We start from the raw sequence: 20,666 nt of genomic DNA on the forward strand, positions 1-20,666 counted from the left end.
AATGGGCTGCCGGCAATGGTGGTGGAGGCAGATGCGATAGGGTCTTTTAAGAGACTCCTGGATAGGTACATGGAGCTTAGAAAAATAGAGGGCTATGGGTAACCCTAGGTAATTTCTAAAGTAAGTACATGTTCGGTACAGCATCGTGGGCCGAAGGGCCTGTATTATACTGTAGATCTTCTATGTTTCTGTTTCTATCTCCTTTGTTCTGGAATGAAAATCCTCATCCTGAAAGCAGATGCAGCGAAGACAGAGGAATTGAGAGAAGGGGACAGCGTGTTTACAAGTAACAGGGCGGGAAGAGGTATAGTCCAGGGTGAGAGTCAGTAGATTTATAACAGACATCAGTAGATATGCTGTATCCAGAGACAGAGACAGAGAGTTTGGGGGGGGGGGGCAGGGGGAGATGCTGGAAATGAACCAGGTAAATTTGAGGGCTGGGTGGATGTTGGAGGCGGAGTTGAAGATGATGAGGTCTGCACGGGTGCAGGAAGCAACACCAATGCAGATGTTGATGTAGCTGAGGAGTGACACCAGTGTAGGCTTGGAATATAGACTATTCCACATACAACAAAAAGGCAGGCATAACTGGGACCTATGTGAGTGCGCATGGCTACACCTTGTTTGAATGAAGTAGGAGAAGCCGAAGGAGAAATTATTGAGAGTAAGGACAAGTTCCACTAGGCGGAGGTGGAGAGGAACTGGTTGGGTCTGGTGTCCAAAAAGAAACAGAGAGCTTTGAGGCCTTCCTGGGGGGGGGGGGGGGGGGAGAATGTGGGATGGGCTGTATAGGGACTGGACATCCATAAGATGCTCAGGGCCAGGGAACTTGAAATCATTGAAAAGATCAAGAGCATGTGAAGTGTCATGTATGTAGGAAGGGACAGAACCTGGGGGGATAAAACAGAGGTACGCAGATATAAGTTCAGTGGAACAGGAACGAGCAGGAACAATAGGTCTACCTGGATAGGCAGGTTTGTGGATCTTGATTACAGGTTAGAAACAGGAGTTGCAGGGTGAGGGAACTATGAGGTTGGTGGCAGTGGATGCGAGATCCCCAGAGTTAATAAGGTCAGCAATGGTGTGGTAGACAATGACCTGGTGCTCATTGGGATGCTATTCGAGGGGTAAGTAAGAGGAGGTGTCTGGCAGTTGTGCTGGACCTCAGGAAGGTAGAGGTAAGTCCACCAGACTACTAGTGCACCTCCTTTATCTGTGGGTTTGATGGTGAAGTTAGGATTAGTGTGGAGACAGTGGAGAGCAGAGTATTCGGAAGGAGTTTAGTTGGATTTGGAGAGAGGAGTGAAGTCGAGACTGTTGATGTCCTGTCGGCAGTTGGCAATGAAAAGATCCAGTGGAGGCAGAAGACCAGAGTGGGGCGTCCAGGAAGGGACTTTATTGAAATCTGAAGACCCACACAGAAACTTGTTTCTCCAAAACAGGTAGATATTTCTGCCAGAAAGCAGCAAGAGTGGGAGAATGTGCAGAAGTCATGCAAGGTAAGGTGAGATGCTGAAAACCTTCCAAGACAGGGTGGAGGATTAAATTAAGAAAATGGGGAGAGATCAGCTAACATTTTCTTAAATATTAAAAATATTTATATTGAGAATATGGCAATGATTTACTTAATCTGAAATTAAATAGCCTAGTGATAAAAAAACAAACAGATTAAACCTGAGATTGCTGTTTGATTTTTATTCTAGTAATAGAAACTCGGCAGGACATCCCATTGAATTTGTCATGGGAAATCAGGATACATCTGGTACGGACACCATTGGTGCAGAAAATACCCTCAACTGAAAGAGCCAAAATTCCAAGTTTTGAGCCCGGGGTACAGCTGATGCTGCAATAGTGCATCCATATGGTGGAGTGTCATAGATAAAAAAGACATTTCAGTAAGGTGATCATCCCAAAGAATGCAAAGTCAGAATAAGTAATCTCTAAGTAGTTAAAGCAGATGCATAGTGTGGGAGTATCTGGTATTTAGCTAAGGAGTTCAGCTAGAACCAAGACTACAACAGCATGGGTCAAGTGTCAGGAGATGGAGAAAGGTAGTGGAAGGATCATGAAGTGGTCTGGAAAACTATGAACCATTCACAGTTTAACTCCTTAGTCCTCCCTTCCAATTCCACTACCCATCTTTTCTTAGCACTTCACCGGTAAATGTGGAGGATACAACACCTGTATTTTTTACCTGGGATATCAGTGAGATAAAGAGGACTTCAAAGAGTCAGGATAGTTTTGGGAGAGCTTTCATTATAGTGTTGAAGATCAGTGACCACCCGAGACAGTATTCAAATAGTTGAGTTTATACCTAATAGAAGCCTGGATAGGGTTTCATCAGTGAATAATTAAGGCAAATTCTCTTATGACTGATTTACCCAGTGATTTTTTTTCTACACTTAACATCATGATAGACATCAGAATGTGGCTATAAATTTGAAAGAAAGCTGCTCTTTTAAATGTTAAGACATATAATAAAATACAGGTTTTGCAGGACTACTGTGAATAAAAATAGATTCAATATAGAAAAGTTTAAGCATTTAAGTACCTAAAAATAGAATGTATATCAGTGATACTGACGTAGATTGGAGACCGCTTTACCGAGCACTTATGCTCCATTTGCCAGAAAAAGCAGAATCTCCCAGTGGCCACCCATTTTAATTCCACTCCCATTCCTATTCCGATATGTCTATCCATGGCCTCCTCCAATGTCGTGATGAGGTCACACCCAGGTTGGAGGAACAACACCTTTTAATCTATCTGGGTAGCCTCCAACCTAATGGCATGAACACTGATTTCTCGAACTTCCGGTAATAGCCCCCCCCTCTTCACCATTCACCTTATCTCCTTGCCTGCCCATCACCTCCCACTGGTGCTCCTCCCCCCTTTTATTTCTTCTATGGCCTTCTATCCTCTCCTATCAGAAACCTCTCTCTCCAGCCCTTTATCTCTTGCAGCACTCAACTTTCCAGCTTAGCTCTTTTCTTCACCCCCCGCCCCTTCAGGTTTCACCTATCGTCTTGTGTTTCTCCATCCCACCCCTCCCCCCAACACTTTTAACTCTACTCATCTTTTTTTCTTCGGTCCCATTGAAGGGTCTCGGCCCAAAACGTCGACTGTACTCATTTCCATAGGTACTGCCTGGCATATTGAGTTCTTCCAGCATTTTGTGGGTGTTACTTATATCTTCAGAATGCCATATACCCAAGGAAATGAGTAGCAAACAACTTTTTTTTATTGGAATTTTATTCTGGATTTAGTAGCTGTCCCACTGAATTGTCAAAATGGTTTATATTTTAATTCCTTAAATGCCAATTATTTTCTGCCTACCTCATTGCAATCTTTCCAACCACACAATCACCTGCTCACCCTCCATCCTCCCCTGCCATCTTCTCTACGATCCCCACCTCATCCCCCACCCACCTACACAAATACATACACCTTACAAACTACCACTGCACTATTTCTCCTGCGTAACACCAGAAGATATCTTGCATTTGTGTCACTATTTGGAAACATCAGCTTAGGAGAGCGTACATTCTCAATGTTCTTTTTCCTCAAATAATGTACACATCTTTACCTTTGCAGTTAGGAGCAGAGCCAGAAGTAACGTTCCCATAACCAACAAAAAGATGATAAAAACGCTGATCAACTTATCCAATGATCTCTCCAGACAAAAAATAATCTGAAAGATAAAGCAAAATACTAGTATTATGATCAGTGACTATTGAGAAAATTTAAGTACTTATGAAACATGCAGAAACTTGTGCTATAAATACATAATTCAGCCATGAGTATTAAACATGTTGTAAACTGTTCAGGCAAAACCCTCTACAGCTCTCATAAATGAATAACGCTGGTGGAAAGCGCAGACCCTTTGATAAATCTGATAAGCACTGCATCAAATGTAGAAGGACTAATGAAGTAATGATGTTAATGCTGTAATCATGATGCAGACGAAACACAACCAATTAAATCAAAGTCAAAAATTCTGGAGTGTACATTTTTCTTTCAAAGGAACTAAAATCAAAATTTGAACATTAAAATGAATTAAAAGTGCTTCTTTACATTCAAGTTTCTAAGCAAAATTGTAACAAAGATCAGATATAGTGTACAACTTTTGCAAATGACCCAAACCTGTCATAATTTTTCCATTTTTCCATAAACATAGACCTAGAAACGTGAGTCAATAAATCTTTAGTCATAACTTGAGGGGGTTTAATATACAACTGACTTATCTACTGAGCGTATTCAAAGTTCAAAATAAATTTATTAACAAAGTACGTATGTGACCATATATCCAGCTTTATTTTATTTATTTAGTAGAGTCCCACTACCTGTTACAGGCTCAATAGAGTTAATTCAAAAGCACTCAGTGCAAAAACAAATGCAATCAGGAAATTAATAATCTGTTCTCTGATAAAGCCAAATAAGACAAATGGTGCAGAGATGAAATCTGTCCCCTATGAAAGCATCCACATCCACTAGCACACTGATCTTGCACCTATTAAAAAGAGTTGTCAAACGGCTAGTCTCTAACAGGAATTGAGTTTAATTATTAGAGAGACTCAAATAGACTCAGTTTGAAGTAATTGAATAGTTGCACCGCCACCATGTGCCGGTAAATACTGAATTTCTGTAGGTGCTGTCAAAGACTCCAATCTTCAACAGGATCTACTTATCTGGCATAATTTTCTGATGGCAATCTCCTGAGAACTTGTGTTTCCAAACAACTATTCCCGCTTAAAACCCCAGAAACTGTCTTGCTCTGTAACACAAAGTGTTACTGAAAAGTTAAAAATTTGCCAATACATGATTACTGTTTAATGAACATGCCAGAATCTGGCTTCTTTGAAACTATTTTAGAATTTCATGATTTTATTTTTAGGTTTTAACATTAATTTAATACTCTGTGTGATGTTTAAGAGTTAGTTCCCTACTTGCCTCCTGAGATTTCTTCAATGTGATTGCTTTGCCAACTGTCACAACAGGTGAACAGCAATGCCATTTCAATGACTCGTCACTCATCTCTGAGATATCTGGACAGTGAAAGTGTATACATCAGGATGCACTTCGCTGACAACTGCTCAGCATTCAACACCATCATCTCCTTGAAACAAATCAATAAGCTCCAAGGCCTAGGCCTCGATATCTCCATGAAGCAACTGGATCCTCAATTTTCTCACTCGCAGACCCCAGTCCGTTCAGCTTGGCAACAACGCCTTCACAATCACCATCAGCACGGGTGCACCACAAGGCAGTGTGCTTAGCCCCAAGCTCTACTCTCTTGATATTTATGACTGTGAGACTAAGTATAGCTCTAATTCCATACTTATGTAGCCCCCTGGTAAGCCTCAGGTTCGCTCAACTCGCTTTTGTTTAGGGGGAACAACCTTCCGCCCCACCAGACTGGGTAATTAAGTTTGTGTGGATGCTGTGTGATGTACCCCACCCCACCAAATAACAGACAATACACCATATGCGATTAAATGATTATACATTATAGATATTACTGGAACTATGTAATTAATAGAGGTAAAATATAAAAGGAAAGTAAAAGGCACCAAACTTATCAAAATTCAACCACTTCGTGCACAACATTTGAAGCTCAAGTAACGGTGTCCTCTTTCCATCTCTCTCCGACCAACTCGACCTGCCGTCTGGGACCAACCACGGTGGTTGACCAGACGGTTTACAGCATTGCGTCTCCTCTCTCGGTCCCCATCGCGCCTTCTGCGCCAGAGCCCACGCAACACAATAGCTTACAGACACACAAGAAAGTATAACATCTATCCCAAATGGTTTGTTCCCTCTCTTATCAATATAACCCAAAGAGAGAGGGTGGGTGAGGGGGGGGAGGGGGGGGAGGGGGAGGGGGAGGGGGAGGGGGAGGGGGAGGGGGAGGGGGAGGGGGAGGGGGAGGGGGAGGGGGAGGGGGAGGGGGAGGGGGAGGGGGAGGGGGAGGGAGGGGGAGGGAGGGGGAGGGAGGGGGAGGGAGGGGGAGGGAGGGGGAGGGAGGGGGAGAGAGGGGGAGAGAGGGGGAGAGAGGGGGAGAGAGGGGGAGAGAGGGGGAGAGAGGGGGAGAGGGGGAGAGGGGGAGAGGGGGAGGGGGAGAGGGGGAGAGGGGGAGAGGGGGAGAGGGGGAGAGGGGGAGGGGGAGAGGGAGAGGGGGAGAGGGGGAGGGAGGGGGAGAGGGAGAGGGAACTCCTTACATCGCAGTTAACATAACAAAGAAGCCATTTTGATTAGCCTATGCAGTAACATAAAAGAAGAAACCCCTTACACTTAAATTTGCTGACGACATCACTGCTGTTTGCAGAATCAAAAGTGGTGAAGAATTGACATATACGAGGGAGACTGGAAATTTGGCTGTATGCTGCCACAACAACCTTTCACTCAATGTCAGCAAAACCAAAGAGCTGATTATTGACGACAGGAGGAAGAAAGTGGAGATCCATGAGCCAGTCCTCATCAGAGAATCAGAGGTGGAGAGGGCAGTAACTTTAAATTCCTTAATAAATATTATCATATCAGAGGATCTGTCCAAAGGCCAGCATGTAAGTGCCATTACAAAGAAGACGTGGCAGTACCTCTACTTTCTTACATGTTTGCGCATATTCAACAGGTCATCTAAAGTTCATAAACTTCTGTGTATGCACATTGGAAAGTATCCTGACTGGTTATATCAGGGCCTGGTAGGGAAACACCAATGCATAAGAATGGTCAAGTCTACAAAAAGTGATAGATACAGCCTAGTCGATCACAACAAAAGCTCTCCCCATCATTGAGCACATCTGTAGGGAGCGATGCCACAAGAAAGCAGCATCCATCATCAAAGACCACCACCATCTGGGTCATGTTCTCTTCTTAACGTTGCCATTAGGAAGGCGGTACAGGAGCCTTAGGTCCACAGCTCCAGGATCATGAACAATTCTGATCAGGATCCAGAACCAGCATGGATAACTTCACTCAACCTCAACACTGAACTGATTCCACAGCCTACGGACCACTCTCAAGGACTCTACAACTCATATTCTCAGTTACAATAATCACTAATATTATTTTATATTTGTACATTGGTTGTCAATCTTTGGTAGTTTTTCATTGACTCCATTGTATTTCCTTGAATATGAATACCTGCAAGGAAGTGAATCTCAGGGTATTATATGATGACATATGCATAGTTCGATAATAAATTTACTTTGAATTTTGGATCTTCAGAATTGAAGCCTGAAAGGAACCTCTGCTCCAGGATTAGCTACACTTTTTAAATGCCTCTGTGGTGCACCATCACTTTGACCTATGCTATAGTGTAAGCTACTTTGTAATGGGATGCTCAACCAAGACCAGATGTAACTCTGCCATGGATGGTCCCAAGCCCAGCGACAAACGGAGGAGGTTTGGGTCAGGGCTAGCAACCCCATCCTGTAAAAATCTAGAGCTACAGAAACACTAATATGCGCTCCAAGGACCTCATCCCTGAGAGTGTAAGGATCCTTGTCTAAACTGGCCCAGGTCAGAGTACTGTGGTGAGCTGCTGTCAGCAGTCTATGGCCCAGTAGGGGTGATAGGCTTAAATAAAAAACAAACAATATCTGACTTATCTTACCATGTCAGTTAGCTTTATACTCTATATTCACTCTATACGTACTCTTACAAATAATTAAGCACCTTAACTGCTGAATTTTTCCCCAGCATTTTTGTTTTCTTTCAGATTTCCAATATCCAGTTTTCTTTTACCTTCCTAATCCACCAAAACCATTTACAGATGCTTTGCTTGTGTTATCAACAAACCTCAATTAGATCCCTAACTATCTCAGCATTTTTATTTCTTCTCTAAATCAAGAATTCAAGCCTATTGTTTCAAACCCATTCTCCAGTCTACTTTATTTACTCTTGTACCAAGATCTCACTTCTGCAAAACTTTCCTGTGAAACACCTTAAAGAACAATGAGAAAATCTTACATCCTATTGAAAAATAATGATCACCTTTTGAAACATGCCCGCTTAATTAAAATGTTTCCAAGATATATTAATACTGTTGTTCTTAATCATAAACACCTCACAATGATGAATATGTTCAGTAACAGACTAAGACAACTGCACTGCTCCAAAGAGTACTATATGAGGCCATTAGGCCTACATTGAGTCAATCTGTAGCTGGAGAAGTGATGACCACCACCTGTTAAACTGTTATTAACCTCTGTTTACCACACCCTGCTATCATAGACACCCTGTGCAATACTACCATCACTTCTTATCTGGACAGTGTGTATGTGCACCCATTATTGTATTATATTATGGTAATTCTTGCACTACCATCTTATCAGTGTAAACTTGTAAATCTTGTACATCTTATTTATAAGGTAACTTATTTATTTTTTTCTTACTTCTCTTCTAGTACTTATAATGCTACCGTGACACTGTAATTTCCTTTGGGATCATTAAAGTATCTATCTTAATGTCAAAATATGGATTGTAAAAAATCATCTAATATACTGATTAACTGCTTTTCCCTCTTTTTCTTTTTGATCAATATTATAATATCAACTTTCCTCTGCCACACCGAATAATTTGTACATTGAAGAAATTTTCAAAATAAAATTGGTGGTCTGACTCACTCCTGTGTCTAGTCTGATTGCAATTAATATTCTAAGATACATGCTTTCAAAATTTCTGTAAGTAACATACCACCTGTTCATAACCATACGACATTCATAAACAATTAAAATCCCCATGCCCATCCATCAGTAATGAAAATATATGGTTGAGCAAACTGCATTAAAATGAAAGCAAATCAAATGAGCTGGAAGCAGCTACTTGGTGGTGAATTATTATCAGAGTAATAGATGACATTCAAGGAGCAGTCAGTAAGAATTCAGACCAAATTTACTGTATCTTCAAAAAAAAAAGAGTGAAATTCCAAATCTAGATCCCCTTGAATGTTGGTGTATATACTTCGTAAGAAAAGAAGAGAAACATTTGATAAATGTAAAGAGTCTGTACATCCTCCCCATGCAATGTGTGGATTTTCTTCATGTGTTCTGGTTTCTTCACACAGTCCAAAGACATACCAGTTAGTAGGTTAATTGGTCATTGTAGACTGTCCTATGATTATGCTAGGGTTAAACTGAAGGTTGCTGGGTGGAACACCTTGAAGGGTCGGTAGGGCCTTTTCCTCAATAAACAAAAATTGTAGCCCCAAGTTTCGGAGAGGTTGCATTTCCAGAAACATTTTGCTAAACCGTTTTCCCTACCAAATCCCATGTAATAAGTGCAGCTGCTTTCTTACTGGAAGTTTTTCTCTCAGAAGTAATGTTTCCACAAGTGCACAGTCTATAGGCAAGAAAACTCTAATTGTGTTATAGGCAGGAAGGTTGTTGTTGTAATTAAATAGAAATTGATGTACACTGTTCGATAAAGTTTCATTGGACAAGTATCATTAGAGATCGCTGCCTTATCATTTTCCAAAGCAAATCATTCATGTGGCATCCCACTGTGCACAGGCAGTCTGTAACTTCTGTCCTTGTTAAGTTAGTGCAGTATACATTTTGTGTTGATTTATTTACTTTGACATAAATTCGGTGGGAAATTTTTTATTTCATATCTCCAATTTCTGGTAGTGTTCATGAATTCTATCAGGGCAAATTTCTGTTTCTCAAGCTGGCACAGCATGGGGGCATTTGTACAGTGAGCTCAGAACTGCCATATACCTAGAAGAGATGGAATGGTTGGATGAGATTAAAAATGAAGAAAGATAAATGAAAAAGTACTGTCAGGAAAAATCTAGGATGCACTCAAGTATGTTTTCATGGCAAAGATAAAGGATAACAAAAGAAAGGTCCCATGAGAGTCAAAAAGGTTGCCTTCCTGTGAAGGAGGAACCTACACAAATATCGAAATGAGTATTCTGTCCACTTCCAACAAAGAGTAGACTTGATGCAAAAGAGGAAGACTGAATATTGGAAATAGTAAACTAAGGAGGTTATAACCATATAATAACCATATAACAATTACAGCTCGGAAACAGGCCATCTCGGCCCTTCTAGTCCATGCCGAACGCTTACTCTCACCTAGTCCCATCTACCTGCACTCAGCCCATAACCCTCCATTCCTTTCCTGTCCATATACCTGTCCAATTTTTTTTTTTAAATGACAACATCGAACCTGCCTCTACCACTTCTACTGGAAGCTCGTTCCACACAGCTACCACTCTCTGAGTAAAGAAGTTCCCCCTCGTGTTACCCCTAAACTTTTCCCCCTTAACTCTTAACTCATGACCTGTTTGAATCTCCCCTACTCTCAATGGAAAAAGCCTATCCACGTCAACTCTATCTATCCCCCTCATAATTTTAAATAGCTCTATCAAGTCCCCCCTCAACCTTCTATGCTCCAAATAAAGACCTAACTTGTTCAACCTTTCTCTGTAACTTAGGTGCTGAAACCCAGGTAACATTCTAGTAAATCTCCTCTGTACTCTCTCTATTTTGTTGACATCTTTCCTATAATTCGGTGACCAAAACTGTACACAATACTCCAAATTTGGCCTCACCAATGCCTTGTACAATTTTAACATTATATCCCAACTCCTTTACTCAATGCTCTGATTTATAAAGGTCAGCATACCAAAAGCTTTCTTCACCACCCTATCCATATGAGATTCCACCTTCAGGGAACTATGCACCATTATTCCTAGATCCCTCTGTTCTACTGCATTCTTCAATGCCCTACCATTTACCATGTATGTCCTATTTTGATTAGTCCTACCAAAATGTAGCACCTCACACTTATCAGCATTAAACTCCACCTGCCATCTTTCAGCCCATTCTTCTAACTGGCCCAAATCTCTCTGCAAGCTTTGAAAACTGACTTCATTATCCACAACGCCACCTATCTTAGTATCATCTACATACTTACTATTCCAATTTCCCACCCCATCATCCAAATCATTAATGTGTATGACAAACAACACTGGACCCAGTACAGATCCCTGAGGCACAACACTAGTCACCAGCCTCCAACCTGACAAACAGTTATCCACCACTACTCTCTGGCATCTCCCATCCAGCCACTGTTGAATCCATTTTACTACTTCAATATTAATACCTAACAATTGAACCTTCCTAACTAACCTTCCGTGTGGAACCTTGTCAAAGGCCTTACTGAAGTACATATAGACAACATCCACCGCTTTATCCTCGTCAATTTTCCTCGTAACCTCTTCAAAAAATTCAATAAGATTTGTCAAACATAACCTTCCAAGTACAAATCCATGTTGACTGTTCCTAATCAGACCCAGTCTATCCAGATAATTATATATTCCATCTCTAAGAATACTTTCCATTAATTTACCCACCACTGACATCAAACTTACAGGCCGATAATTGTTAGGTTTACTCAAAGAACTCTTTTTAAACAATGGAACCACATGAGCAATACACCAATCCTCCAGCACCATCCCCATTTCTAATGACATTTGAAATATTTCTGTCAGACCCCCTGCTATTTCTACACTAGCTTCCCTCAAGGTCCGAGGGAATATCCCATCAGCACCTGGAGACTTATCCACTTTTATATTCCTTAAACGTGCCAGTACTTCCTCTTCTTTAATCATCATAGTTTCCATAACTACCCTACTTGTTTCCTTTATCTTACACAATTCAATATCTTTCTCATTAGTGAATACAGGTGTCCCCCGCTTTTCGAACGTTTTACGAAACCTGTTATGAAAGACCTACATTAGTACCCTGTTTTCGCCTTCAGAAGGTGTTTTCACTGTTACGAAGAAAGGCAGCGCGCGATAAAAAATCAGTGCGCGAAAAAATCTGCGCGATAAAAGACAGCGCGTGCCCCGAGCAGCCGCTCTGCCCCGAGCAGCCGCTCTGCCCCGGATTTGGAACGGCATTGCTTTAACATGTTGCATTGAGCAGCCATTAGCGAGATGAGTTCTAAGGTGTTGGAAAAGGCTGAAAGAGTAAGGGTGTTACACTTAGCGTAAAACTAGACATAATTAAGCGTTTCGATCGTGGTGAACGAAGCAAGGACAAAGTGAGTTTGGCTTGTGGAAGATGACGAAGATCATGTTGAAGAGGTTTTGGCATCCCATGACTAAGAACTGATAGATGAAGAGCTGATGCAATTGGAAGAGGAAAGGATAACAATCGAAACCGAATGCAGAAAGTGAAGCAACTGCGTGAGATTTTCGCTGCAATGATAAAGTACAACTTTAATCTTGAAACGGTACGTAGGTTTAGGGGATATTTGCAGGATGGTTTGAGTGCTTACAAACAACTGTATGATAGAAAAATGCGTGAGGCTCAGCAGTCAAGCAAGCCTTCCACATCAGCCACAGCAGACGACCAACCTCGACCTTCGACATCATAGGAGAAGATGAGCTGCCTGCCCTAATCGACGATGAGATGACACCCCTGTGTCCCACCACCCCAATACCCGGGTCCTGGACAGACACTGTACCGATTCGTGAAGAACGTAGCGGTAGCCGAGAGGCACACAGCACACCTTTAAGAAAAAAGCCGAAATAAACATGCTAATTAATTAGGTGCTGCCGACACATAATTGTCGGCCCAGATCAGTGCCGATTTCCGATTGCATTGCCTCTGATCTGGGCCAACAATTACGTGTCGGCGGCACCTAATTAACTAGCATGGTTATTTCGGCTTTTTTCTTAACGATATGCTGTGTGCCTCCCGGCTACTGCTGCGTTCTTCACGGCAATGTATCGAGTCGGTGGCCTGGAGGGTGGGAGCCACTGCACCACCCAGCCTGCGACGACTCAATCTAACACACCATCAACAGTCTGCTCGGCAAGCTGGTTTCCCAATTCCGGTAAGTGATACTACACTGTACGTACATTATTTCTACTTTATATAGGCTGTGTATTTTTACGTGTTATTTGGTAGATTTGGCAGCTTCATAGTTTAATGGTTACTGGAGAGCGCGTTTATGCCAACAGCGCTTGCGTGAGATTTTCTGCCAAGAGCGCTTGTGTGAGATTTTCGCTATGGAGATCTGTGCAGACCATCGTTGTAGAGAAGTATTTCTACTTTATATAGGCTGTGTATTTATTATATCATTCCTGCTTTTACTATATGTTACTGTTATTTTAGGTTTTATGTGTTATTTGGCATGATTTGGTAGGTTATTTTTGGGTCTGCGAACGTTCACAAAATTTTTCCATATAAATAAATGGTAATTGCTTCTTCGCTTTACGACATTCCGGCTTATGAACCGTTTCATAGGAACGCTCCACCTTCGGATGGTGGGGGGGAAACCTGTACCAAGAAATTGCTCAAAATCTCCCCCATCTCTTTTGGCTCCACACATAGCTGTCCACTCTGATTCTCTAAGGGACCAATTTTATCTCTCAGTATCCTTTTGCTATTAATATAACTGTAGAAACTCTTTGGATTTATTTTCACCTTACTTGCCAAAGCAACCTCATATTTTCTTTTAGCTTTTCTAATCTCTTTCTTAAAATTCTTTTTACATTCTTTATATTCCTCGAGCACCTCATTTACTTCATGCTTCCTATATTTATTGTAGATCTCTCTCTTTTACCAAACCAAGTTTCCAATATCCCTAGAAAACCATGGCTCTCTCAAACTTTTAATCTTTCCTTTCAACCTAACAGGAACATAAAGATTCTGTACCCTCAAAATTTCACCTTTAAATGACCTCCATTTCTCTATTACATCCTTCCCATAAAACAAATTGTCCCAATCCACTCCTTCTAAATCCTTTTGCATCTCCTCAAAGTTAGCCTTTCTCCAATCAAAAATCTCAACCCTGGGTCCAGTCCTATCCTCTCCATAATTATACTGAAACTAATGGCATTGTGATCACTGGACCCGAAGTGCTCCCCAACACATACCTCCGTCACCTGACCCATCTCATTCCCTAACAGAAGATCCAACACTGCCCCTCCTCTAGTTGGTACCTCTATGTATTGCTGCAAAAAACTATCCTGCACACATTTTACAAACTCCAAACCATCCAGCCTTTTTAAAGTGTGGGCTTCCCAGTCTATGTGTGGAAAATTAAAATCTCCCACAATCACCACCTCGTGCTTACTACAAATATCTGCTATCTCCTTACAAATTTGCTCCTCCAATTCTCGCTCCTCATTAGATGGTCTATAATACACCCCTATAAGCGTCACTACACCTTTCCCATTCCTCAATTCCACCCCAATAGCCTCCCTAGACGAGCCCTCTAGTCTATCCTGCCTAAGCACCGCTGTAATATTTTCTCTGACAAGCAATGCAACACCTCCCCCTCTTGCCCCTCCGATTCTATCACACCTGAAGCAACAAAATCCAGGAATATTTAGTTGCCAATCATACCCCTCCTGCAACCATGTTTCACTAATAGCTAAAACATCATATTTTCAGGTATCAATCCATGCTTTAAGCTCATCCACCTTCCTTACAATGCTGACCAGGATATTGGTCCCCCTCGGATTCAAATACAACCTGTCCTTTTTGTACAGGTCACACCTGTGCCAAAAGAGGTCCCAATGATCCAGAAACTTGAATCCCTGCCCCCTGCTCCAATCCCTCAGCCACGCATTTATCCTCCACCTCATTGCTTTCCCTGTCACTCTCACTGTCGCGTGGCACAGGCAGTAAGCCCGAGATTACTACCTTTGCGGTCCTTCTTCTCAACTCCCTTCCTAACTCCCTATATTCTTTCAGAACCTCTTCCTTTTTCCTACCCATGTCATTGGTTCCTGTATGTACCACGACCTCTGGCTCCTCACCCTCCCACTTCAGGATATCTTGGACGCGATCAGAAACATCCCGGACCCTGGCACCAGGGAGGCAAACTACCATCCGGGTCTCCTGACTGCGTCCACAGAATCGCCTATCTGACCCCCTAGCTATCGAGTCCCCTATTACTACTTCCCTCCTCTTCCTTTCCCTACCCTTCTGAGCTACAGGGCTGGACTCTGTGCCGGAGGCACGGCCACTGTTGCTTCCTCCAGGTAGGCTGTTCCCCCCACCCCCCAACAGTACTCAAACAGGAGCACTTATTGTCAAGGGGCACAGTCACTGGGGTACTCTCTATTACCTGACTCGTCCTCTTCCCCCTCCTAACAGTGACCCACTTGTCTGCCTCCTGTGTCCCTGGTGTGACCACCTGCCTGTAACTCCTCTCTATCAACTCCTCACTCTCCCTGACCAGACAAAGATCGGCGAGCTGCAGCTCCAGTTCCCTAACACGGTCCCTTAGGAGCTGCAACTCGGCGCACCTGGCGTAGATGTGGACGTCTGGGAGGCTAGGGGACTCCAGGACCTCCCATATCCAACACCGAGAACAGCAAGCTGCCATCACACTCATACTTCCCCCTTTCCTCAAATAGCAAGAAAAATTGAAAATCAAACCTACTTTGCCTCGCCCGTTTCCACCTAAGCCCATTGAGCCAAAGCCCTTAAGCCTTCACTCAGCTCCCAGCTCACTCCGCTGCCCGCAAAACGACGCTGCCTGCTGTATAAGGCTGTGTTCCTTTTAGATCTACTGCACTTCACTGCCCGACATCACATGCCTGCGCAGTCCTACCTCTCTGAACTCCAATGAGAAGAAGAAAAAATCAAAATGGCTCCCGCCGCACTCCGGCTCCAATTCTCAGACTTCCTTCTCCGAATTAAACCCAAATCAGGATTTCTGACCTTTTAAATCTTCCGCACTTCACTGCCTGCCGTCATACGCCTGCGCAGTCCCCAAAGAAAATGTATCCCAGAATATGAGACAATTGGATTAAAACTTGGCACAATAAAAGAAAACAAAGGACAAGAGTCGAGGCTTTTTTTTGACAGAATGTCTGTGTTCAGTTAAATTTTCATAAAATTCAGTAAAGACAGACCCTGGTTACATAGGGAAAGAAGTCTAAAGCAAATTCTTTCCTCCAAAACCAACATAAAAACCAGTTTCCATGAAATAATTAAGCCTCCCTTCCTGATGTACTACGTTTTCTTTTCTCACTACTGCATCATATTGTCGGTTATTTTCTACAGTTACCTACATCGTATTGCTCTGCATATACTTCCTATAATTCTTCCATTTCATTAAATATCTACGTTCACTCGAACACTAACCATAATTAAACTAATGAAACAATAGATTGCATTCAGTTATTAATGAATAACTCAAAATATTTTAATATTATTTGTTAGTTAAAACATTTATGGAAGTATTTGCATATGGTGAGGAAGAAATTTCTAGGTTGCAGGCACTGCTTCAAAACATACAAGAGTGCCAAATATAATTCAATCTGAAAAGAGAGAGCATTTGTTGAGAAAATGTGTGATAAATGGAAGCATACTAACTCACCCAGAGAAATAGATATTTTTAAGTGTTTAATACTAGAAAGTAATATAGGTAGATAAAACCATAAGACATAGGAGCAGAATGAGGCATTCGGCCCGTGGGATATTCCCTCCGTTGGCCAATGCAATGAATGTGTGTAATGCTCAAGAGTAGGGAAGAATATTAATTAGGCCACAGCCAGAGTTCTAACTCTGGTCACCACATCTCAGGAAGAATGCGATTGCTTTAAACACATTTATGATGTCACTAGGGCTAGCAAATTATAGCAACGAGGAGAGATCAATGAGCATGAGGTTATTTTCTGTATAACAAGGGTACCGAGAACATTTATTTATAGTATATAAAAAAATTATTAGGGTTTTAGACCAGGTGAACACAAAGGTTTGGTAGATACATTAGAAGTGTGACATGGAACTGGACTTTACTGGAAAAAAAAAGAGGAAACAGAAATCCTCGTTATTTTAAAAGATACCTGAATAAACATTTGAAAATGTGCAATGTATACATCTAGGGACCTATAAACCTAGATCTGTGAAGTTTGAGGTAACTAAATTATAATAAACGTTTCTGTGTCTTGTATAAATGTTTCGTCTCAGTAAATTCCTGACATCTGTAAGCTAAATTTGGGGCAATATAAATTAAGCACTTTGCCATTTCTTTCAAAGTCTGCATTTGAATAGATAGGGGTACCTCTATTTTACTTGGCATCCTGAAAGTGGTTGCTATCACAGTACTGTGCAAAAGTCTTAGATATATATGGAAGCGCTGCAGACACACCAAGCCCTGAGACACCAGGCAAGGTCATTTGGTTTATTGATCATTACAGAATGTAATGATCACCAGCATGGAATCACCAACAGGTGGAACATAAAGGATCCTTGCTCTCTGCTTAATGTTGCTTTCCTGCCCCATAAACCTCCTAAGCAACTGTGCCCCAACACTTTGTTATTCACCTGAGACCAAAGACCAGTTCTATGAAGCTCTGGATGAGGCAATATCCGGAATTCCAAGCACTGGAAGATTGTATCTGCTGGGAGACTTCAATGCTGGTGTTGGAGCTGACCACAAAGCATAGCCTTCTTGCCTTGGCCATCATGGCATCAGCAAGGTGAACGAGAATGGGCAGAGATGGCTTGAGCTGTGCTGCCATCCTGGACTGTGCATCACCAACACACATTTTCCTTGTAAGGAATGGCACAAGGTCTCCTAGAGACATACACAGTCCCACCACTGGCATCAGCTCAACCCATCACTGGGCACAGGTACCTGAACATTGTCCCTGGCACTCACAGTTATCACAGTGCAAACTGCCACACAGACCACCGCCTTGTTGTCAGTAGAGTGGGGCTAACACCAAAGAGACTCCATCATTCCAAGACTAAGGGCTGATCTGTACAGCAAACCGACAGAGTACATCAGTTCGCAGACACCTGAAAAACTCTTTCACTTTCAAGGTTAGTTCAAGTTGCTTTCTTTTTTTTCCTCAATTAAAATATTGTACAGTCATGCCAAGCACATCAAATTAACATGCCCTTCTCTCCCACATACAAATTAAGTATGTTATGAAACTTAATGGAAATACTTTTCTTAATAAATATTAATAAATGAACAAATGTTTTCCCTTATTCTTGATTGTGATGTATAAACAAATTTGTAATATATTTTTCATCTAATCAGCAGCTTCAATTGCTTTTGAAATAGCACAAGTTTCTTTATGTTGAATCAGGGTCAGTATCATAAACTAAGCAAACCATCACCATTTAAGGCTGCTAGAATGTAAGGGACAAACATCAACAATTAACAGTTAAAAAATGTGGAACATTCATGCACGTCAGCAATGCAAGCAGAAAGTAAAAGTAAAAATCTGTAGTAGATGAAAACATCAAATCCACCTCCCAAGCAAGGCGGCTGTTATTTTTCTTCTCAAATAAATCACTGACTCAGGACTATTCAAAATAGAACAGTTTTTAAAAAATCTACATTATAATGAAACTTGAAGAATTTACAGCCGATACGCATTTAACAGTTAGGGATTAAAATTAGTTTGTTAATATATGCCCTCCTGTGAGAAACTGGCTGTTAATAGCAAGACAATTTTCTGAAAGTGCTATAGGATTCACCTGACCTGAAACATTTGACCCAAGTTCACACAATTATCCATCATAAAATATTGGTGGCTTAACAGAAACATATTTTTAAACCGTTCAGCACAAGGCTGGAAAAAATTTATGAACACAAATGTGCCAGCCAAAGTCTTGAAGTAATTCTGGGTGCAAATATTTTGTTTTAAAATTAATTTCAGCCATCTACAATGTTTCATTGGTAGAAATACTAAAACCTGCCCTCCCATGGTTTAAATCAAGATAGTTAACAAAAGAAATTGGAAACCTTGCTGCTAACAATGTAAAAGTAATTGAATCCATTAAAATCTTAAAACTACACAATCCATGCTTAAATTAATGAGCGAACAGATTGAAGCAGCAAGCGTTGAATCTGAAACAGCAGCCTACTAGTTACCTGCTTATTAAGCCAATGCCACAGCTTTTGGAAGAAGAACAAATTGGAGAGTTACTGATGAAAAAAATTCACAACACAAAACGTAATAAAGGCAGTTTAGGTCAAAAGCCAATGAAATTCTTACCTATTCAACCTGCACAAACATTTTTTTTTGTTGGATCATTGCAGAAAGGAGCATTAACTCAGCATTGGCAAACAGTTCACATAACATCAAACTAAACTGTGCACAGAGACAACCAGGGAGAACTTCAAGCCTGTGAGCTGAGTATCTGTTAGGTGAAAGTATCAAAGTTTTTACAAGATGAAACACTTTGAAAGGGAACAAATGGGAGAAGTGATAACCTTTGGTGGTTGGTACTAAATGAGTGAGAATGTTTCTGGTTAAAAGTAACCATTTAATCTTCTATTGTACTTATGCAGAGCCACGAGTTCAGCCTATGGGTAACACTCTTGCACCCATTTTGCATGAGCGACCAAAGAATAATTTTTTTCTGAGACGTGAAGAGAGGATTTGTTGCACACAGCTTGTTTTCTACTATCCTAGTAGTAACAATGTTGTTGACCATCCCTGCTAATCAGTTTCAAACAGACCTAGACAAAAGTTGTGGAAATTCCAATCTTGAGAATGTACAGTATAAGGAACTTTTTGAAATCACCTGTTCCTTCCAGGCTTTTTTCACCCTACAGCCTCTTTGTATGGTTTGTGAAGATGTTATCTTGGATTATTGGTTAACAATATTGGTCTAGATAGACTCAAGAAAAAAACGTAATTGTTAAATAACATTTGTTAGATTCCAGTATCACTTTTAAAAACATGCCAACAGATAATGTAGGAAAATTGATGGCAACTTCTGTGATGTGCAGCTTAGAAGAAAGCGGGGGAGGGGAGAGAATCTCATTGAAACAGACTGAATATTTAAAGACCTCGATAGAGAGAATGTGAACAAGATTTTTACAATAGTGGGAGAGTCTAGGGCACAGCCTCAGAATAGAAGAATAGAACAGGGATGAGGAGGAATTTCTTTGGGTACAGGGTGATGAATCTGTGGAATTCATTGCCAAAATCATTGGGTATACTTAAAGTGGAGGCTGATAGGTTCTTGATGAGTAAGGTGTCAAAGCTGAAAAAGCAGCAAGTTTTTGATGGAAGTCATTGATTGTACTATTGCGCAGACGCAACAGCAGCATTCCTGTGTAGGTCCAACAACAATTTTCGACGGGAAACACAGTCTCTATAAAAGAGTGGTACTGGCTAGCGGAGCAGTCATCATGACAGTAGTCTGAGTCAGAGTAGGAAGGCTTTGGCTCAAACAGGGCTTCAGCGAGAACAGGTGGAGTCTAGGCAGGTTCATTCCTTATTTCTTATTCAACTCTAAAGGGAATAGGAAGTATGTCTACGAAGATACTGTTCTGTTTTGGGTGTCAGATGTTGGATTTCCAGGAGATTCCCGGCCTCCCCAGTAGCCACATCTGCATCAGGTGCATCGAGATGCAATTCCTCAGAGACTGTGTTAGGGAACTGGAGCTGCAGCTCAATGACCTTCGGCTTGTTAGGGAAAATGAGGTAGTGATAGACAGGAGCTACAGGGAGGTAGTCACCCCAAGGCTACAGGAGACAGATAAATAGGTAGGGAGAGGGAAGAGGGAACATCAGATAGTGGAGAGCACCCCTGTGGCTGTCCCCCTCAACAATAAGTACTCCATTTTGAGTACTGTTAGGGGTGGATGACCTACCTGGGGGGAAGCAACAGTGACCGTGCCTCTGGCACTGAGTCAGGCCCTGTGGCTCAGACGGCAGC

The 20,666-nt window shown here is 41.6% G+C and overlaps 1 protein-coding gene across 1 annotated transcript in view; it reads right to left on the bottom strand.

The window, feature by feature from the left end:
- The window catches only part of tmem245 (transmembrane protein 245), a 115,993-nt gene that overhangs the window by 47,255 nt on the left and 48,072 nt on the right, over positions 1–20,666 (bottom strand). The window contains exon 7 of the mRNA XM_072253527.1: positions 3,584–3,688. Coding sequence (XP_072109628.1) covers positions 3,584–3,688 — 105 coding nt within the window. The remainder of the gene's footprint in view (positions 1–3,583; positions 3,689–20,666) is intronic.

The sequence above is a fragment of the Mobula birostris genome, chromosome 3, assembly GCF_030028105.1.
Source record: "Mobula birostris isolate sMobBir1 chromosome 3, sMobBir1.hap1, whole genome shotgun sequence".
NCBI lineage: Eukaryota > Metazoa > Chordata > Chondrichthyes > Myliobatiformes > Myliobatidae > Mobula > Mobula birostris.